The sequence below is a fragment of the Formica exsecta genome, unplaced genomic scaffold (genome assembly GCF_003651465.1).
Source record: "Formica exsecta isolate Colony F162 unplaced genomic scaffold, ASM365146v1 scaffold290, whole genome shotgun sequence".
Lineage (NCBI taxonomy): Eukaryota > Metazoa > Arthropoda > Insecta > Hymenoptera > Formicidae > Formica > Formica exsecta.
The window spans coordinates 306,662-330,851 of NW_021850162.1; the positions used below are offsets into that span (position 1 = coordinate 306,662).

General features: G+C 35.0%; 1 protein-coding gene across 9 annotated transcripts in view; it reads right to left on the reverse strand.

The window, feature by feature from the left end:
• Positions 1 to 24,190, reverse strand: part of LOC115237309 (potassium/sodium hyperpolarization-activated cyclic nucleotide-gated channel 2) — a 116,772-nt gene that overhangs the window by 33,772 nt on the left and 58,810 nt on the right. For 7 of the 9 annotated variants that reach the window (XM_029810273.1, XM_029810271.1, XM_029810269.1 and 4 more), the window contains exon 4: positions 21,581 to 21,851. In XM_029810273.1, coding sequence (XP_029666133.1) covers positions 21,581 to 21,851 — 271 coding nt within the window. Of the gene's footprint in view, positions 1 to 21,580; positions 21,852 to 22,914; positions 23,099 to 24,190 lie in introns of those variants that run through there. The other 2 variants (XM_029810275.1, XM_029810274.1) reach the window with 1 other exon arrangement.

Sequence of the window (24,190 nt, forward strand, 5' to 3'; positions counted from 1 at the left end):
CGACTTTCCATCGAATCGCGACTTTACTTAATGCTGTCGCGCGAAGCGATATATCTCGCAGGGAATTATCATGGCTATTTCTGCGACGCATTTAGATATCGGATTATGCAGATTGTACCATATTACGCTACTAAATTGCCGCTAACGTGTGCTTTACCGTAACTAGGCTATTAATAAGTTACTTGCCGATCTTGTGGATAGCTCTCCTGCGTGCAACTGTGGAATAATCTTCGATATTTTCGAATTGACGACTCTTTAATTATTCAGATTACATTCGGGTATCATCGTATGAATTTCATGATATTCCGACAGTCGTGTATTGATGAATGCGGTGCGCCAGGCAATGTAGCTTTTGAATATCGCCTACGTATAGAATATTGCGAAGAGCGCAGAAAGTTCAAGATTTTTATCAATAGTCAGAATTATATTTAATGAAGTTGAAAAAATTTTAAATACATACAATTATATTTTTAAAAATTTATATTTTTTTAAAGACATTAGGTCTAGGATCTTACTGAACTTTTCAGAAATATTTATGATGACGGTGGTTATAATAAAGGCATCTGCATCGGGCATCGCTATTTCATGCGCATAAAAAAATGAAAAATATCCACAATTAAATATTACATATAAATATCAAAACTGATAATTGTGCATTGATTGAGAGGAGAGAGCGCGCAATCGGATGAAGATTGATGCTAATGGACAAATTCATGCATACTTTGGACTTTAATTGATTAATCACCGCTTGGTATATAAAATTTCATTATGTAATGCAGGAATTTTACTAGATGCGTTTGTATGCATAATAAGGAGATTATTTAATATCGAGCGCATTAACACATCTTTTATTACATCGCGTCGCAATGTGTTTTTCTTCTATACAAGTTTGTTGCACACGAAACAGGAATATGTTCGCGGGGATTAGATAAGATCTTATTTCCATAGAAAATACGCAGATACCTGTGCGCGATTTATATACGAAAAAATAATAATTGAGTCAATTGCAATGCATCATTAAGGCATTTATATTTATACTTTTATTTTATTTTATACTTTTATACTTTTTTATATTTTTTTATATTTTTATTTTATATTTTTAATCAGAAGCACGATCATTCATTTTATGAGCCTAACGCGTGCGCGAACGGCTTTACGGAACGATTTTAAAGAGGTCCCCCAAAAATCTTTTATCTCTTCTTAAATTTAAAAATTTCAAATTCCGTAACATTGAAAAACAATGGTTTTCAAATTCTGTTACATCGATGAAAACTCAGATTATGAAAGAAAGAAGGGAAGCATAATGTTTATTTGTCTCTAAATATATATATTCAATATATATATATTATTTCTAATGTCTTTGATTTGTCGAGCGACTTTCCATCGAATCGCGACTTTACTTAATGCTGTCGCGCGAAGCGATATATCTCGCAGGGAATTATCATGGCTATTTCTGCGACGCATTTAGATATCGGATTATGCAGATTGTACCATATTACGCTACTAAATTGCCGCTAACGTGTGCTTTACCGTAACTAGGCTATTAATAAGTTACTTGCCGATCTTGTGGATAGCTCTCCTGCGTGCAACTGTGGAATAATCTTCGATATTTTCGAATTGACGACTCTTTAATTATTCAGATTACATTCGGGTATCATCGTATGAATTTCATGATATTCCGACAGTCGTGTATTGATGAATGCGGTGCGCCAGGCAATGTAGCTTTTGAATATCGCCTACGTATAGAATATTGCGAAGAGCGCAGAAAGTTCAAGATTTTTATCAATAGTCAGAATTATATTTAATGAAGTTGAAAAAATTTTAAATACATACAATTATATTTTTAAAAATTTATATTTTTTTAAAGACATTAGGTCTAGGATCTTACTGAACTTTTCAGAAATATTTATGATGACGGTGGTTATAATAAAGGCATCTGCATCGGGCATCGCTATTTCATGCGCCTATACACGTTCCGAGCCACTCGCTCCGACATGTAGAACCGGATGATCAACGCTACTTAAGAATAATTGATTGAGTCGTTATAGCGCGCAGTCGATGATCAAACGTAGCACATTGCGTTCATTAACTGGACACTTCGAACCCTTTCGGCCAAACCCAGCACGTTATCTCTTATTTAAAGCTTATTTGCGCCACGTGTGACAAGTGAAAGAATTAAATTCATCGTTCTCATTGAGACAAAAGAAAAAAATAACACTTCTGACAGAGACAAGAAAGAGAGAAAATAAAACATAGAGAGTATTAGACATACACATATAACCTCATAAGAGATGATTAAAAAGCAACATAAAATATTATAAAAGGATAAATAAAAAAATCGAAGAAATGTGTAAATTTAAATATTGTAAGAAATTACACAGCACACAAGATATATGATTTCTGATAATAAAGAGAAATATGCAAATCATCCTTGTGTGCTCACAGACTTCTCTCTAAAGAAGAAAATAGATTTTATATTAAATATTGTTTTTTTAATATCATTATTAAAGACACAGAGTTTCCTGATTAGATAAAAAAAATTAATTACATATGTACTTCTCTCTCTTTCTCCCTCTCTCTCTCTCTCTCTCTCTTTGTCTCTCTCTCTAGAAAGATATATCTTCTCTTATTAGTAGATTTAAACTATTCTAATTTAATATGTGGACAGAGATAGACGGAAATGTGTGTTCACCTTGCCGTGGGCGTAGGTCATGATCATGGTGGTTTCATTCTCGGGGAATTAACGCAGAAATAGAGACGAGTTAATTAATTAAGTCATCTTAATTGCGCCCTCGGTTAAATTCATCCTGATCGAGTACGCACACGGTTTCTCTTTATTTCTCTCTTTTTCTTTCTCTCTGCGCGGACGTGTAATATTTCGCTTAATTGCCAGTCGCAAAAAGCGCAAGAGAGTAGCTTGGTTTTGTTCGCGGAGGCGGAGGCGATCGCGCAGTTAGCCGCGGCGCGCTTTTTATGCTGCCCTTATGAATGAAACAATCTACTCGGTCAACATTGACGAAGGACGATGATTCGGGAGAGACAGTTCACTCTGTTACGAGCAATTAGCTCATATGATAGGTGTCGGCATGAATGACTAAGTAATCGGCTTTACGTTCACAACGTCGCTTGGATACCGGTGAACTGAGCTGATTGTAATAGATGACATTACAACCCCGCATTTCCCTTCATCTACGAATGTTTTGGCTAATTTTACACGATGCTATTGTAATAAAAATATTTTGATGGAAGATTTTTAGAATTTTAAAAATTAGATTTCGTATAAAATAAAATTAATTAAAAAATTTAAATTCAAATTCAAATTAAAAAATTGTGTAAAATTAGGATTCGTAAATATTAAATCATATCCGATTGCATTGTATTGTATCAATTAAATCACTTGTGAACGAGGTGAAGTTTTGTGGTTACCTGCGTTACTTAAGACTAGTTTCTTTTGAGTTAAAATCTCGGTTTATATCCCGTAAATTTTTATGTTAAGTTTTATGAAGAAATTGCTCCACAATGTTGCGCGGCACTCAGTATGCTCCGTATATGTCGGCACTAAATCCTAAGCTCTACAATTTGCATTTTACGACGATCTCTTTTGTAACGGCCGACATAACGTTGCACAAGATTTAAGAAAATAACTCGAAAGTATTTCCACGCTTAGGCGGACTATTTCGCGATTGTCATTGTTCGTGAAGTTAATAACGCAGTTGTTATTTGGAAGTCCGGTGGCTTCCGGAAAAGATCGTAAGTTAAGAAGTTCTGTTGAATTTCTGGTGAACCCGTTTTGCGACGTCACGTCTCACAGGCTGATCGTTCGCCAAACCAAAGTAGGTTACAAGTGTTTGCTCAGCGATATCTAAACGCTAAAGGATGAGTGTTTAGCAGATAGGATGCTTTCAATCGGTTAAAACGCGCCTGCACACGCAGTGATTTTACAAGGTGGATCAGTTTTAACTTTTACGATTGGTCGTTACGGACAAGCGATATCGTGTTACGATTTCATTAGATCAAGTTACACGAAATCGCGCAATTAGTTGTTAAAAGCTTTAAAAAGTATATACATAAATATATTTGCTAGTTGATTTATGATTAAAAAGTGTCAAATAACGTTCTATTAATAGTTTTCGAATTATAAATTATAAAAAATTTAAAGATTTAAAAAAAAAACAAAATTTTATATACTTTTCCAACGTATTATTAATTTCAAATTCACTCTTTATTTTATCGAGGTTTTAACTTGACATATTATTTTAAAATTTCATTAAAAAAAGATCTAAAGTGCAACAGATATAAGAAAAATCAGAGAAAAAAATTTTTTTTACAAAGCATCCACGCTTAGGAACAATTAACGTCAGATTGTCAAAGAATATAAATGGCAAAATAACAAGCTGGAATCATATCGTATTTAATTACACACTGATTTACAATACAAGTATATTTTCTTCTACGCGTGAAAACTGAAAAAAAAAACACAATCTCATTGGTTTTAATAAAACCTTTACTTATCCTTACACCGTTGCAAGAATCAGTTTCCGTATCTAATACACTTTTCGGTCGCGATCAACATAATCGAGGTTAATGTACTGAAAAAACTGACCACATCACGAGATTCGCGTACGCATGTACACGTCACCGATTGTTGAGCAAGTTTACAGCTTCCCAGCTAAGCAACCGCTTTTAACCTTGCCAACTACGATCGTCGACCAAATCGAACCAATTAAATTTTATCATAATAACGCTACTAGTGGTATCTTAATAGCAGCTTCTCCTTTATGGTGTCTGCCGGTCATTGTTAAATGCCGTGCAATCTTTTTTGGCATATTTATGTCATTGCCAAAAACACGGCCGAAGAAAACGAGGAAACGACTTACCTTCGGCCTTTAATGCTGCGTTTATGGCAAATTGTCTCGATTCAGTTTCTCAAGTTTTTTTTATTTGAGTTATGAGATAATTAGATTCACATCGAGGATATAAGGAAGAAAATTTAATTTAAGTTCTAGTAATTTTAATCACAAATCTGCGTTAAAATTAGAGATTAGTTGAAAAATTATCCTTTTAAGTTTTATTGTTTAAAATTAAAAAATTGTGTAGTTGCATTGTTATATAATTTATTTTATTAATACAATAAATTTCGTCAATATTTATCAGCTTTAAATGTAGCGCAATTAATTCTTTGTTTTATTTCTAATTATAGTTCTAGAGAAGAATTTTAGTCGAGTTTAAGTTAAATGACTATAGCAATGAAACCCAGTCATTACTGCGTTATCTTCCAGAGATGGTTAACCTCATATTCAGCTATTACACTTTTCCTGGTCGTCGAGATCTTAATCTTGGTTACCTTGTATTTCACTCAGTCGTCATTATTCAGCTATGATCACACTAACCGACATTATAACGTAACATACTCTAAAAATGCGTTGCATCAACAGCCATAATTATGCTATTTTAATAAATTGTTATTTCTTTTTAAATCATGATCACGGTTAAAGCACATGAATAAACAAAAGATTTATTCATAACGCTGATATTTGATCGACTTGATATTAATACATTTGGTTAACCAGCCAGCCGGTTGATTGTCGAGAAAAAGAGAGAGAGAGAGGCAAGCTCTTAATCTCTCATTAATAATATATTTCCGCCATTTGCTATAAATTTGCTATAAAATTCTTTAAATCGCGGTGGCCATGACCTAGTGAGATTGAACGCGCACACCTTCGGTTTCCAATACCGATTTATTCGAATGCTTTGCCAGGCATCTACATACACGTTTGAACGATATTCCTTATATTCCCGCTTGCCTGCATATATCTCTACCTCTACCTAATCGCGTATACACAAGACGCCGGTATACAGTAGGTATATACATATGGAAGCGCATACGAATACCCCTTGAGATTACCTGCCGGCAGCGAAGGCGATTCCCGACAGTTGAGAGGTGGGCTACCGGGGAATCAGGGGTAAAATGTAATTTCGACACGAGAGATTCGCTCTTGCGCTATCGGGAAGTTGCTATAGTCAAGACGCGAGAATTCGTTCGATTGAACGAGGACAGTCGATTCGCCATGCAACTCCGCATCTTTTTCAATATAACGTGAAAAAAAAAAGAGAGACGAAGGTCTTATTTTAATATCCAAATATAAAGATTGCTAAAAATAATATATCTACAATACGAAATAAATGAAAATTTTTGTTAACTATATAAATGTAATTAAATAATTAGACATTCCTTATATAAATTTAAGATTTTATTCTTGCAAGATTTTAATTTAAGGGATAATTTTCGTCGATAATATTTTTTAATTGATTGTTTTATTCAAATGTTTAGAAATCGTCAGAAATACTCTTATTGGAGTCGCCGATTTAATTAGCTCGCGAGAGGCACGTACGCGCACTTTATTTCGAATGCGTTGATCCGCCGACCGCTCGCGTTTTTCATTGATTCTTAGATTCATCCCATGAATTCCATCGAGGGAGTATTAGAATTCATATCTCGATTTTGATTATACATTAAAAAAGTTATGACAAGTTTTCACATAACGTAAAACACTTTTTTCCCAATCCGGAATTATTTGTGAAACGTGTCAGGAAATCTGAAGTGTTCATCGGAGAGGAAACAGAAAATGATTAATTATATCGGAATTCTAAAAATCGAATGCTAATTTCGAGATGAAGACATCGAGAACATCATTCCCGTGCACATTTATATGCAAAAGTGCATAATAAACCTATCCATATGCGCATTAAACTCTGGAGAAACAAGCTTGACTCAGTCAGGCAGCGGGGATTGATGATATCGGACAAATTGACTCGAACCGCATAAGTACGAAGTCGATACACGTGTGCGTGTCAACACACTATATAACTTGGTCTCATATATTACGATCCGCAAATGCAAACCGCGGAGTTTGCGTTAGATGATAATTAACTGCCGTGAATCAGTTCGCGCGATTTCAATCATTCCTCGGGTAGGTTAGATTTTAACGCAATTATCGTTTTAACGCCAGATGCATAGACGGTCCTTCGTCGATTCCACGAAATTATGCACTTTGCAATATTAAAGAATCTGCGATCTTGCGGTTTGCGGATGAATACGTTATATTCGGCGAGGAAACCATATATTTATCGAATATATGTATCAATTTCATCTTATGTTAGTCGGATTTTCGTAATCCGTATTTGATAAACATGCTTGGGATCACGATAGTTGCGGCGAATGTTGGATGAACAGATTCCTGCGGAAACTGATAAACTTGAGGATCAAAGGGAGTTAACAAATAGAAAAATAATAAAGCGGAACATGACAGAAAATTAAAAAAAAAAGTGAGGTATAAATTGATAGCCTTATCATTTGTATTGAGTACGTGAATAAAGATACACGGAGTTATTACAAAATCATTATTTTTAACTGATAAAAGGATAATGAAAAATCAATGAAGATTTATATTTGAAATATCCTAATCTCGTAAATCAATCTGCGTTCCTGGATTACGGGATTTTAAGAAAGAACTGATCGCGAAAATGATATAAAATCCTTCTATAAAATCCGCGATTTCATGGGAAAATAATATAAATTAGCCAATGGCTCTTCTCTCGTGGTGTTTCGAAATGCTTCTCGTTTTAAGCGTATAATATATTTTAAGGTACGTGACGCATGGTATTTTGAAGGCATGTGAAACCGGCATCAAATAGAGGCTATAAAATAGGATCCACTCGAGGTTCTGAGCACTCGACGAGCGCGTATCGTTGATAGTCCCCGAATTATGATTCACAGTGAAATGAAAAATGGTATCTTTAGATAATATAATTATTTTTGTATAATGGGCCACATATAACTTTTGTGTAATAGAGGTAGTTAGAAAATAACGGCTATATTTATTTCAGAGCCAGTCTATATATATCAATAAAAAACATTTCTTATTTATTAATAGATTTAAAATAACTTTAATTTGACATTTAAAAATATCTATAAATACTTATAGAATTTTTTTTATGTTATGACGAATGCGAGAGCGTAATTTTCTCTCTTTATACACATTAGAATAGTATTTTTAACAATCAAAAATATAGCAGGGTTTCTTATCTCTGTTTTATTATCTATTCAACTGTGTCAACAATTTTACGAGAGGCGATCAGAATGAACGGTCAACTCTGTCTTGGCACTTCATTCTGGGATTACCATAAGTGCGAAAATATAACGCGATATTGCGAACGAGACGCGACATTATGCATATCTAACAGGGGATGGGGGATCTTTATGTAATGCGCTGCCACGAAGAGACGAAAGCGCGCGAATTCGTTAATGCGTTGTTGGTTTATGTCATACTCGTCTACTTGCGGTTGTCATCGCACAATGTTTCTTGGAAAGCAAAGATGACGATTATTATTCGCCTCAAGGCTGCTCGACATAAAGAGAGACATATACACGGATTCACGTGGAAAAGTATTCGTTTTAATCGATTATCACGCATGATATTCCCATGGAAATGGTTTAAATCGGAATTAAATAACCATGTAATTATAATTGTTTAAACGTTTCCATAATAATATTAAAATCCTGGGTTAACTTTTTTAATTGTGTATAGCGCGTATTATCTTTGTTCATCTTTGTTTATCATTGCTTGGATAATCTCGAGATATCGTTTCCACCAGAACGAAAATGTTAAAGTATTGAAGAAGATAAAGTTTTATGAATTTGAGAGAAATTTGTCTGCAAAGAAACTTTACTTGTTCTTAAAATTATCAGAATTCTCTCTTCTATCCAATTCTTTCTCCTCTCTCTTCTATTCTGCGTCTTCTTTCGTCATTATCTTCATCATTGCTTTTTATCGAGTATAAAAGTTTTCCTTTAAACTCACAAACGATTGCTTAATAATCTTTGCATAACTGAGAGTAGATGGTAAGTTGACAGCTTTCCATCCATCTCCGTGTATACCGCGAATATCTAATAAGATCGAAGAACCGCCCCCGGAGATTTCTGGAACAAGGTCGTAAATTACCCGGGCGAAAGCGGGAAATATAATCATGAAATGTTTCAAGTTTACGCGTCCATTAAAACTGGATCAGTCGGTGATCTGGGCAGCTTATACTCGATTGCTGCATCGTCGATCCATTAGTTAACTGTCGATCAAGTTTGTTAATAGAAATTGAGTGACGGAGCCAATTAGTTACTTTTGTTTGCGAAGATTTTGTTAATTTTTCGCTGCAATTTCACAAATTATAATGATATACTAATGAGATTACAGGCATCTTGTAGTTTTAACGATCTTGATATTTGATATTGAACATCCATACCCATATATAATAAACGGAATATAAAAATTTTGTCGATCATGAAAATATTGATAAAAATAATAATAAAAAATTGCGTATATTGAAATAGACAATAGTTTTCGTTACAACATCGTGCGTTATTGAAATTATGAACGAACGAAAGTTGATCGATGAACGTTCAAACCGATTCGTGAAATAACGCGATGTTTTAAGGATTACGCGCTTACGTTTGCTCGATCGCAAAATTTTTTTTTTTTACGGATGTTCGCATCGCTGCTGCGAAAAAGTGCTCTGTCGCCTTGCGCAATCAAAGTACAATGACATCGCTTGCGCGCGAACGACATTTCTCTCTCTTATCCGATTCGAAACGGAACGCAGACGCGATCGGAAACCAGCTGTGGTCGGTTGAAAATTGCAGAGGCCTTGTTCGGGTCTGCCCTGTCATTAGGTAGTTTGCAAATTTAAACAATGGTTTCCTACTACCGCTAACGCGAACCACTATCGTGGTGGAGCGCATAGTTACGGTCGGTGTTACGCAACTAACCGGGGAGGGATCACGTGATGACCCTGATTGGGAGCAAAGCCGGCGGGCAAGGAAGGCGGGAGTGAAATAAAAAAGTCGCAATCGAGTGCATAAATCGATCGCGATCAGATAGCGTACGACTGATTGCGTCGCGAAAGTCATCGAACCGAGACGATTGGCTGTCAACATAAAGATTCAACGTAATGACAGTCTTATCGATTTGTCCGATAGTTTCTGATCGCGAGATAAACCCTTGATAGTAATGTACGATTCGTCTTGAGATGATTACAGCATTTATCATTAATTATCCCGCTATTTAGTTTAGATAATTATTCTGTTTGTTTTTTTTTTTTCTGTACGGCCTTGTGCAAGATATATGAAATTTTTCAAATGTTTTTATAATCTATTCCTCTTGTCAAAGGAATAAGGAAATAAATAGGAAAGTTTATATAAATATATATATGACTCTATGCAATAGTTTCGATTTTTTCTATTGACATTTTTGCAGGTAAAAAATGATAATTTGTGACAGTCTTTGTAGAAACACACGTTTAATTGAAATTTTCTATTGTTTCAACAAGAAGAATAGGACTTGAAAATATTTAATAATAATTTCCAAATACTACGTACAATTAGAACATCGCTGTATTGACATTCTTTTATTTCACACATACGTACTTCATTGTCTTTATCGTGAATATTTGTCTAACCGCTTTGAAGTCGCCTGCGGACGGTAAAGTTACGGTTTTAAATACTAACCCGAGAATGATTTACAATGTATGACTTTTGACAATCAAAAGTGCATCGAACTTTAGAAACGTTTTTACGAACTCAATTAGCACGATTACCTATCGAGATAAGCGATGACAAATGGATCATTAAAAAGGATTTTTGTATCTCCACTTGACGGAAAAGCGATCACGTTAATCGGGTGAATGAAGCATGCGCCACACGGTGACGTCGGTAATTGCCTAATAAAAGGACGTTCCATTAAATGTCCCGTATAATTAATCGGTGAATAAAACATCGTGGCATGAGCGAAGCAATAGCCCGCGATGCCGTATTCTCGATTTTCTATATTGCCAACGCGAATGGTAATAGAAGTGCGCTTTTTTCAAACAGGAAAACCAAGTTAATCTCTCGATTCCTTTATTTAATGCTCAAGGCGCGGATCATTACCTTGAGCTATTTGCTCGTCAAATGTACTAATACTGTTTACTCAAATATTTATTTTACTTATGGAAGGAAAAATTTGTTTTTTATAATTGTGATGATTATATCACATGATTATATTATGTTTCCTTTTATTGAAATTCTCTTTATTGAACATTTAAGTTCAATTTGTTCTTAAAGAAAATTTAATTACATGTTTTTTCATGATTGTTTAAATATTTAACATTAAATGCATTTATATTTAATGCATATATATATATATTTAAATCAGGATATATTTTTTTAAAGTTTGCTTCAAGAAAAATTATAGCGAGAAACGTAATTGAAATTGTACGAATTGATTAAAATTCCAATAAAATAATTGCGTGCAACGCATTAAAATTGATTTTAATTATTCGATGCTTTGTAAAATTACTTGAGGAAATAATTATAAGATCGAGAGATATTTATGATTTATGCATATTTAATACAACGGACTCGTAAATCGGCGCAAATTCTTTCATTCCCGCGTATCTTGTATAATCGACTGTTCCTGACAGCTTCTTAATTGCACTCAAATACGTATCAGGATCGAAGAAAACTCGGTCATAATGACACTCCGCGATTACGACAACGACAAAGACGAACTCGTTCGAGTGGACAGGTGTTCTAAATTAAATTCGTTCCTGAACGAGCAAAATCGCGTCACCTCTCAAAAGAATCAATCCGCGGCGGCTCATTAGCGTTTAATCAAGAATTGATGATGCTGGTGCGAGAATCGCGCGCTTCGCCGTCGAAGTTAATTAATGCCTTCCTCTATAGACGAATTAATTGCTGGACCGAGTCTTTTTACGAATCTCTCGCGTAACAGTCTCTCGAGCGACAAAGATAGACGAAGAACGAAACGGCTAAGCCTACATGTTGAATTGCACAATGTTTGCCGCTCCAGGGTCGGGGATGATAAAATAACAACGAGACATCTTAATTGACCCGAGGGAATGCGCGAGTATACATACAATATGCAGCATGCCGCGCACATGCATATGCGTACATGCATTGTCTCGTCTTCGCGAGAAACACTATACCAGACTAATGACGTCGTTTGCACCGCGAACTAATCATTCTAAGCGAAGGAATGAACGTTTTCGTAATCAGCTTTGGTGCATTATTTTTGTCAGGCAGAAATCAGAATCTCGATGATATTATGACTCCGAAAATGCCGAATTCTTAGAAGAATGCAAATGGCATGTTTTCGTAGAATCTATAATTGAATATAAATTAAGATATCAGAGATTGAGACGTGATATTAGAAAGATGTAGTAAAAAAGATCGGAGCTGTTTGAAATGGAGAGGTTTAATATCTGTGTGATATGTAAGTATAAATTACATCTTTAAAATTAATTCTTATATTGCATTACATTAAATAAACTAAAAAACTAAATATTATATATGCGGTTATTCTCAAAAGATCAATTGTTATATACATTCCGCGTATCTTGTATAATCGACTGTTCCTGACAGCTTCTTAATTGCACTCAAATACGTATTAGGATCGAAGAAAACTCGGTCATAATGACACTCCGTTACGACAACGACAAAGACGAACTCGTTCGAGTGGACAGGTGTTCTAAATTAAATTCGTTCCTGAACGAGCAAAATCGCGTCACCTCTCAAAAGAATCAATCCGCGGCGGCTCATTAGCGTTTAATCAAGAATTGATGATGCTGGTGCGAGAATCGCGCGCTTCGCCGTCGAAGTTAATTAATGCCTTCCTCTATAGACGAATTAATTGCTGGACCGAGTCTTTTTACGAATCTCTCGCGTAACAGTCTCTCGAGCGACAAAGATAGACGAAGAACGAAACGGCTAAGCCTACATGTTGAATTGCACAATGTTTGCCGCTCCAGGGTCGGGGATGATAAAATAACAACGAGACATCTTAATTGACCCGAGGGAATGCGCGAGTATACATACAATATGCAGCATGCCGCGCACATGCATATGCGTACATGCATTGTCTCGTCTTCGCGAGAAACACTATACCAGACTAATGACGTCGTTTGCACCGCGAACTAATCATTCTAAGCGAAGGAATGAACGTTTTCGTAATCAGCTTTGGTGCATTATTTTTGTCAGGCAGAAATCAGAATCTCGATGATATTATGACTCCGAAAATGCCGAATTCTTAGAAGAATGCAAATGGCATGTTTTCGTAGAATCTATAATTGAATATAAATTAAGATATCAGAGATTGAGACGTGATATTAGAAAGATGTAGTAAAAAAGATCGGAGCTGTTTGAAATGGAGAGGTTTAATATCTGTGTGATATGTAAGTATAAATTACATCTTTAAAATTAATTCTTATATTGCATTACATTAAATAAACTAAAAAACTAAATATTATATATGCGGTTATTCTCAAAAGATCAATTGTTATATACATTTTATGACGCAGTAGAAAGTTTTCCAAAATGCGATCAACACAATATCATCTTTTAGCGATCGTACTTATGAGAGAATGATGCGACTGACGATAATTCGTTTGTGAAACGCATTCGCGCGAATTACGCGAGAAAAAACCGACCGAGGCCGAGTCATAAAATTCATTAGTATATTAGGAAAGATACTGAAAATGACGTTAGGTAATTTAAATTATCGGGGGTATACGGCGCAGTTCGCGATATGCGAAGCAGAAGCGAGATTTGAAGCAGGACCACTGCTCTTGTATTTTCAGGCGCTTAATTGAATGTAATCGTCGGTATTCGCGCAGCGACCCAGAAAGACATAATAATGATAAGAATAAAGAGTCTCAAGAGGAAAAACGGCTAGAGGTTCGGAATCTATAAATAAATAACGAGGAATCTTTTATATACTGAATTATCAAAGCTTTTATACATGGATCATGGGATCACACACATATATACACAACTTTTCCAATTTTTAAACTATTAATTTTGCAATAGAACATTATAATTTACTCTAGTTAATTGTCTTAAAATTTGGTTATAGATATTAAAGAATGATAGATATTTTAATTTTACTGAAACTAAGATTTAACGGAGATGTAAATTTAAGAATTTGAATATTGCGATATTTATAATTACATAATAATTAATGAAGCTTTCCTTTAGGAACCGAGTGTATTAATCAGCCATTATATGTTCATACTAGTTTAAACCATTACATCGAAAGCATACAGTTATATTCCTCCTCGTTATATCGTCTCTTTCCGGCGGGTATACATTGCGTGATAATGCAGCGAAATTCTCCAAATATTATATATGTGCAGTTGTAATAATAACGTGCAACGAGGAACGAAGCAGATAGTGTTTATAATAATCGTCGCGGAAGTGTTCTGATTTTTGCGGCACGGGATGCAAATTTATGTATGCATGTGTGTGTGTATTCTGGTCGCTCAAACAACCGCATATTTTTATAAGTGCGATCAATGATAAATGCGGGGGATTGTTTTGCTGAAAGAATTACCAGGAACGTACGCGGAGCGAAGGAATGAAGCTGTATTTCACTTTTATGAGCGTTTTAACAAGTAAAAGGATTACGTATGCGAATAACATTTTACTGTCGGTCCGAGGAGCCTATACCGTCGGGAAATATCGACTATGCGAAATTTTCGCACATCTCTAAATGTGCGCCTAGTTATTTCTCAGCCTGTTGACCTATATATTTGATTTTACGATATATTCGAAGAAGTAAAAAAATGAAATATTACTCACCACGCGCGCGGAGAGTGCAGTATGTATAAAATATAAAAAATAACTTGTATAAGAGTTACTATATATTAAATAATCACACATGCGAAATTTTCGCACATCTCTAAATATGCGCCTAGTTATTTGTCAGCCTGTTGACCTATATATTTGATTTTACGATATATATTCGAAGAAGTAAAAAAATGAAATATTACTCTCCACGCGCGCGGAGAGTGCAGTATGTATAAAATATAAAAAATAACTTGTATAAGAGTTACTATATATTAAATAATCACATCTTTTTTATTACGCGAAATATTTTATTACTTGATCTGCGAAATTCTCTCTATTTTCACGAAGGATAAGAGATGAATCTCTCTTAAACACTACTTTTTTTCGAGATTATTTTAAACGGAGAAAAAAATTTAAATTTGCGAACATTTTATTAAACTCCAAAAATTAAGGAATTTGTCAAAAAATTTTTATTTGGGATATTTATTCGAATTGCATCTCTGCATAAAGATTAGATATTTCTCTGACACAGTGTATTTTTCAGACTTTACGATATATGCTCAACAAAATATTGAGAACGGCATATTGATTGTCATTGTTTGATTGACTGAAGTCCGGGTGGAATTATTGGTCGGCGTGCATGCATACTCAATTGAAAGCGACACAATATTATTCTTCACTGCAAATTTCGATGCGTATAAATTTTTTTTCCAGCCTGATAATTAAAGATTTAAAATTAAAATTCTATTTAAAATATTGAAAGATCGAACATTAAATACACTAAGCGTCATATTTGTAACGAATCACCATTAAATTCAAATTTAGTCAGTTATTAGAATATACTCGAGCATAGCAACGCATTATCAGTGCAACTGTTGTCCTCCGACTTTAATCAAATGATTATTCTGAGATCATTCTTACAACTGATGCCGGATCAGCGATGTAAACACATAGTTTAACTGGCTCAAGCCGGACTGACTTGTCCTCCTTCCCTAGTCTTCCTTTCTGTTCTTTCGAGAGAAGAACCACTTTTCTCAGTTTTTATTCCATTAATTTCTAGGACATCGCGAGGCCGCTTTCGCCGAGTCTTAATCTCTTTAACCGTGGATAATCCGCTATTCCGCAGATATACGCGACTGAGATGCTCGCGGCGGATCTCTTGCGCTTCCGCCAAAAGTTTCCTCTCTCTCTCTTCGTTTCTTCAACCGGCATACAATAGTCCGTTTCTCCGGGATCTCGAATAATCCCGTGGAAGAGAACGTAAGATACCGCGAATTTCCTCTTTGCTCGTTATCCTTGTGAATAGTTGGCGATGAAAGATTCACCGAGAAACGCTAAGGCGAGCTCTATGCCATTTATATCACAAAGCAATCATTTAATGCATAACGAGTGTTTTGCGGTTACGCCTTTTGCATTATGTAAATTATACAAAACTGCATGCGGTTGCATTATGTTCGATGTTTAGAATACGAATTTTTATCCGTTATGTCATTGTCACATTTGGCCGCGTTGTTCATGGACTTCTTGATCACGCGCGGTTATAAAACTCCATCTTATTATAGTCTGACTCGGGTCCTGAATGATGACTTCAAAGTTTGATAACGGCGTCAGCGATTCCCTGCTTGTCTCGTGTATAAATTATCTTCATGCCGATAGATGCTATAGACGGTATGACCTTACTACGATCCGGATACAGTGTCCCACGTATATATTCTCTCTCTCATTTGAATATATAATTTTACAGCTTCCTGAATGCGCTTTTTGAATATGTTTTATACGTTGTATACAAATGTAATTATTTAGCTCCCGCTAAGTTTCATGTAGCATACGCACAGTTTGATATTATAAAATTATGAAGTAAATAATGATCGAGAATAATATCCATCTTAATTAATCATGAATATTTTATATTTGATTTACCAGATTTATGAAATTTATATCAAAACTTCTTTTTAATCATTAAACGGTAATATAAGAGGATTAATTGAAAATGCTGCACTTTCTTTAATATATTCTTAGGAGAGAATTGTGTAAATAAGATTTATATAAATTATTCATGAGAAATCAATAGACTAATATATTAGATTGTGTTTTATTTTAATCCGATGTTAAAAGTTCCGTATTGCTTCACTACATTTTTGCTTCGGGAAAGTCTATTTGCCAATATCCAAAGCAACTTGTGGTTCGATCGTTGCATTTTACCGCGATGTTTTTTCTCATTAATTGTACAGAAGGTGTGACGCTGTTGAAGTCAGTCGTTTGGAATGTCGTTTTAATAGCTAATTATTCCCGAAGAGGTCATCTTAATGAAAGTCATAATAGAATAAAAATGAATGATTGCGCAACAGTCCGGTATCGCTCGATATCGTACTGTAATAACGCGAATTTGGCAACAATGCGATCGTTCAGATAACATTAATTGTTCTTTAAATATCGAACTTGACGAGCAAACAAGGTAATATATATTTTGTAATTGGTTTTCACCGAAAGTACGCATAAAATACACATTGTGTATCAAGCGAACGCGAGCTACGACCGTTTTAACGACTGTTGACTGTTTCCGACGTCGAAAACGTCATTCTTTTTATTTGACGATGCTATAAATACGTTTTACTTTGAAGCGAAAATAATTGATGCTTCTTTTTATATTTTCACGTTTTTGTTCAAATCAACTTCTGAAGATAGACAATTTATCCGTCGACAATTCAACATCTGCATAATTGCTACTTAAGTACATTCTCTTTATTTTATTTTCTTAGTATTTTCAGACAAATGATTAAAGTGAAAAGATATATAATGATTAAAGTGAAAAAATATATAATGCATTTCTGCAATAACTTTAAGATATGAAAAGAAGTAATATACAGAAAAATAATTCAATGTTCTCTGTATATAAAAATTATGAGCAAGTTCTCTTAGCGTCTCTCTTAAAAGAAAGAAAACTACATCTCGTAAAATATATATTTTTTTTTCTCATGAATAAAAAAACTGAAAATATTATATGCGTGAACACCCGAATATTTGATACCGTGCCCATAACCAATAAATCATTCGATTCGAGAGTTCAGTTTTGCATATTATGACATTATCGCCGATAAATCAAGCGCATTTTCTTCGAAAAGCCGCGGCTTTTTATACAATTTAACACGACATAAAGAAAAAGGAACATAATATACCGGAGTCAAGTAGCGTAGTTTATATTCGCTTTTATGATTTCTCATTTTTACTGGAGTTCCCCTCTTTTCGAGAGAGAGTCCTCCTGACAAAGTCCCAACCGTCAAGTTATATTCGCCGCAGCAGTTCCGGTTAACAGAGAGTATAATATGTTTTGTTTCATAAAAGAAACAATTCTATATTTGTTTTGATGTAGGAACAAAAGTTTCCTCGTCGCGCGGCCTTCGTCTTCGGTCTTCTTTCAGACTGCACGTGTAACAATATTTTCATCTAATTTCGCAATATCCCGCCAGGTACTGTCGTATGCATGCATATTATAATGAATATCACGTATCACGCGAGGCAAGCACTCCATGAATTACGATTTCATGAAACGTACGTAAGCGAAGGATAGCGACCGTATATTAAAAAGAAGGAAATCAAATTATCAGCATTGTCTGTCGTAAATTTATAATATGCAGCATTAAATGACGTAAGCGTTCAATGAAATTTCGATTAAATTGAAAATCAAATTGGAACTATCTAAAAAACATGGCTTTTACTGTAATTAAAATTATATTTTCGAAAATATATATTTTTGCAATTATTTTACATCTTGCTGTTTAGCTTTCTTTTCAATAACTGTCATTGAGAAGGAATACAGCAGTTCTGTATCGGTACTGAATCATCTCTTTTGCCTACATTTTGCTGAAGAGATATGTTTAAACAATCAGGTATAGAAAGTTCGATCGACCAACCTGTATCGATGTCGTATCAATGGTCCTTGTTAATTGCTCATGGATGGATCTCCATTAACGCGATATCTATTACAGAGCCATGCACATGTTCGGGATGTTCGGGATAATGAGCTGCTGACGGAGTGACAATACAACCGAGTATGTGGCACGTGTTATCGGATATTTCAGCTATCATTTATATTCGGGTCTAAAGATCAAAGAGCACATTCATTTAGACGTCCAAACCACGAAACAGCCTTCCGATTTTTTTGATATCTATATTAATGTTTTTTCATCTTTACAAATATTTTATATTAGAGTGGAATTAATGTTTACTATGTTAAATAAAAAAAAAAGTTATATTTTATATCTTTGTTCAAGAAGAAACTAAAATTGTTATATACAAAGTTTTGATGTCTCTCAAAGTAATACATATATATGTATAGTTTTTAATATTTAATATATAGTATTTGATGTAAATTTTTGTTTATATTTTATCGTGCATTTTATGTTTATATTAAATATAAAGATACTTAATATTTTTGAATTTTAAAAAATATATTAGTTGGGATTTTTTGTGTTCTTGTAAATATATTACAATATCAGAACTACATTTTTATCAAAATTTTTAAAATTATTATTGATACTTGTTAACGAGGAAGAATAGGCACATTTAAATAATAGAACTATTAATTCCGTTGCACTCTCTCACTCTGTGTCACATTTGAATAAAGTGTACCTACCGGACAGATGGAAAGCTTCCATGAATTCTATTATGCAGATATCTGATCTATACAATAACGATCGGAAAATGGAGCATCGTTGATGATTATTTGCATAATTTAGCAGCTAGGATATTAGCGTTACACGTCGCGCGACGCTAACGACGATCATCGGTTATGCTCATTTTGTCGCGGAACCTCCGTGGAAAATATCGTTAGCATTAACGCGGGGGGGCGCGAATTAAAGTTTCAATGCCCATGAGATTCCCTCGGTCTTGCGGAATCATGGATGATGCTGCGAGGATCCGATGTCCTCCTCGCGCTGCTGGTAATTAGCCAAGATTCCGAACGGAAGCGCCGGGCAATTTCAACCAATTGGACGGCAAACGCCGTCGCGGTCTGGTATAGTATTTCGCGCGTTATGGAACGGCGAGCTCAGTGCACTGTGCACGTTTAATATCGGCCATTTGATACAGTCATTTGCAGCATCGCTTGCTCGCTCTCAACCGCGCTGATTCGTTACGTTAATTCTTCCCGCTATCAGGAAAATTTGTTTTTCTTTTCTTGAGAATTAAAAATCGCTCGTGCGGATGTCTGTGGGCAGGAAATAAAATTATGACGATTTTTTCATAAAATACGGGCCCATCAAAAATGAATCTTATATATCACGCGATCGACGTATCTTAAAATAATGAAACGTACACAGGAAGAAGTTATAGTTTATCGAGTTTTAATTGTTATTGCTTGAAAGAATAGAGAATTGGAAGATTATATTTAGCACTGTGCAGTGTTGAAAATTTCGAACTTTGATATTTCCGTTTCTTAAGATCTGTGTTATTCAGATAAACTTTTACTAACATAATAAACCCGCGAAATATACTTTATTGTAAAATTTTTTATCTCACTGAACGTAGATTAATAGCCAACTTCGCAAGAATTACCGTTAATCGGAGCACCTCCATTTATTATCGTCTGGTAGACAGGTACTCTTGAAGAAGGCTTATTGTCACTCTAATCGATACATTTGTCCTTAAACGGACACGTACACATAAAAGACTTGGCGAGCGCGCCAAGATCCTCCGCGAGGAGTCGATAGCACACATTCGGACGAATTGCGGTTTGCCATCGATAAGGCAACACTAGCAGGAAGCGAAAGGCCTAAAAGAGGCCTTTTCCTGAAGCCGTAAACACCCGCAGTATTTCGTCTCAGGACGAGCACGGCTGCCTCGCGGCTGTATGCACATCTGCATGTATATGACTAGATCCGTGATTCTCTTGTGCAGAGCCATTGAATATTCCGCGCGACCCAGATCGATCGAAGCCGCGAGCGACGTGTGTTAGCTGTTACGTGTGGTAGGCCGCTGTAGGTCAAACGCGCCCTTTTGTGATCCTCGAAATCTGTCCTGCGACACTCGACAGTCTGAGCGATGCACGATACGGATACGGCAGATATTTTATTGCGGCACAAAGACGTTAGTTCACTTTGCTTGAAGCCCGGGTCGCAGTCAAGCCGAAAAGTTTCGGTTTGACTGCGGTAAGTCGACACGATTCGGTGATCTATGCTAGTCCACTCAAGCCACTTTGTCATTTATCATTTTCATTGCCACGATATTTCGCGTATATAATATACGGATTTGTATGACAAATTTATTTATAATAACATATATCTTTATATGTTTAACAGCAGTAACTCTAAAAATTAAAATTTTTGTCACGCTAAATAAAAAATGAATGACATAATCGGAAAATTATTTGCTATAACGACCCGAAAATAAACCGCGAAAAAAACAATTTTTTGTTTTAATTGTTTCTTTTTAAAATATCTACTGGTAACAAATGCATGTTAAAAATGTTTTGACAGTTTGTAAGATAATATGGTCTTGCGGCAAAAAATATTTCCTGGTTGCCGGTTATTTATGTGGACTATTTGAAAATATATTTTATGTTCTTTACTTTTGTGCAAAAAAATTAATATTTTAAAATAATGTTATTATAAGTTTTTTATACTTTGTTAAATTATAATTTTAATACATAAATTATTTATATTTGATTATTTCTCAGCGGAAGCGAATTTTAAGTTTCGTAGGACACAAATATTATGCAGATATTTTCTCTTTTATAAAGCACACGGGACGGATCTCGCGCGCGAGTTTATTCGGGCAGACTTAGATATGAGGCTGTACCTGAAACCGGTATTTCTTAGTAGGACGTGTTTTCCAACCGGAACGAATGCGATAGCGCGAAATATTGATGCGGCCTGTTGAATGAGATCAGCTGATAGGTAAAGGACTTACCGAAAACTGGAGCAAGGATGGATGACCCAGTGACCTGCGGCTTTTTGCCTGATTCGTTCCTTCATAAGCGCCTTCTTGCTGCCGAAGAGCTTCATGGCCAACTTGTTGTCCGTCGGCTGGAACAGAGCCTGAAGTTGATTCTTCAGGAAACTCTGCTTGACTTCCTGGCCCGGAAGACCCGGGCCCAGCTCCTCCTTCGGGGTGCCATAAAGAGACACATCATCCACCCCGAAGTGAACTTTCCCGCTGCCTTTGTAATTCATCTCGTTGCCTGTAACACAACGATAATCGTGTGAAATCAATGCCGGCGAAAAACGGATGCAATATAACTGTTCATCACTCTCTTGACAACTAATTTTATCGCCATCCGAGGCGCCCGTAAAATCTCGTATCGGCCGATAAACCCGGGCCGAATCGTACGATAGCTATTGGCACGAGGCACAAATCGCGGATTGTTCACAACCATAACCGCAAACTCGCGACACGATAATGCCGACGCGCTATTGCTTAATGTCGTTGTCCGAAATATCTTTATTGTTTGTGAACTTGATGCTTTGAGTAAATTTTATGGGACTTTCTAGAGTTTATAAAAGTGGGACGAGACGAGTCACACGCACCTCCCTCCATACGCACCTTTCCCCACACACATATCAATACACATTAATTTATTTGTTTTCCAAAAAAACGTTAAATTGTTTATAGCCTGATAATTTCAAAAGATACTTGGTAATTTACGATTAAAGTATCCATGTCGTATTTGGAAATCTAACAATCATCTCATTATATTTTGATAAATCAATTTTTTAACATTCTTATTTTGATGTCACATATTCATACTTCTTAGTCTTAAAAAATGGAAATATTTTCGAGCGCCAATTTATTTTATAGATACATCATTAATATGCGAATAATTTTCCCAATTTTGCCTTTACTGTGTTAATATTTTAATTAATTTCAATATTATTATCAATTTAACTTTGTAATTACAAATCAATCTCACGTGAATAATTTATGAAATATTTCTACATAAATAATTATATTATGTACATCTCTATTATACTTTTACGTGAATATATTCATAAAATCCATTAATTACATATTAATTCACAACATTATGTATATTTTTATATTTTTATCTGTTTTTATTATTCTTTAATTTTAATTATATTCATGTTTTTCATACGCACTTATTAAAACATTGGTTTAAGAAGTTTGAGTAAAAATTCAAGGAATGCTCACGTACGCATATTTTTGTTTTCTTTTTTTAAAATAGCTACCGGCAAATTCGACGACGATAGACGAACGTGTAAACATTACGTTTTCTCAACACTCACTGGATCTACGCGATTTATAAACGCTCCATAACGTCCAAGTGGAAATAAGCTCCTCGTACGATTTTGTCCACGATACGATATTCTTCGATTTTAAACCATTTTGCAACGGATTTGTGCCTTGTTGCAACAATGGCTTTTCTTGCGCCGTAGAAGCGCATCCTCCTTCCTCGATGTGTACTGTCATAATAAGTTCTCACACAAGAATGTGATGAAACGCGGAGAATCGCGCTGACCCGGTCGAAAGGCAGATACCGCGCAAGAATTACATAGAGCAACTAACGGATCAAGGACGCAAAAGAAGCGCGAGAGAAGACGCGTATCCACTGACCGGTTTTAGCCGGACGGGCGAGTACATATGCCCGTTTCTTTTTTTACATATGTTTCTTTTTTTACATATGTTGGTATACGTTAATCCGTAGACGTGCTTTACCATAATCCCTGCCGATACGTTTTATATCACAGTGGCGTAAAAAATCCAATATCACGATTTATATTGCGCCCGTTATACTGTATGGTATTTGAGACGGATGAAGGGAAAACAGAGTTGTTGCGTTTTAATCATGACTGAAAAAAAGAACGATAAATGTAAAAACGCATCATGCAGTTGTTATTTGAGAAATTTTATTTGCCGGTATCCGTGTTACACTTTAAGTGAAATTCAAATCAGCGTGATCTCATGTTGTAAACGTTTGAATTTTTACGAAATTCCAATGTTTGCGTTTAAAATTTATGCGTCACTGTGTTATGTCTAGTATAAAAATGTATTTTATTCGTTATTATTCAGAACATAATTCTCTCTCTCTCAATATTTGTATAATTTTTATAGGTAATATATTTCCAGATTTATTTTAATATATTTCTAGAATGTCGTAAAGATTCAAGCTCGAAATGATTTACATTTACATATTGTTGTGGCATGAATATAGCTGTAATCATATTGTGTATTACTTTTCTGTGAAATTATTTATATAAGAAAACATATTATCAGTTCCAGAAGAGAACTTGCGATTGAGAGAAGTTTATATTATTATAATAGATACATCTGAATGTACGATCCACATATTCGCGCGAAATGTTAGAAACATCAGACTTTTATTATATTCCAAGAGATCGGGTTTATCGTCATGTATTTTCCATTTCTGTAGAAGATCCGCCGCGCTTATATCTATAGCGAATATTACATGATGCATTCAAACCGGAAAGATGAGATGCTTATAATGGATTATATTTCTATGCAAGAGACATAATGTTGAATTTGCATTTGTACAAATGACAT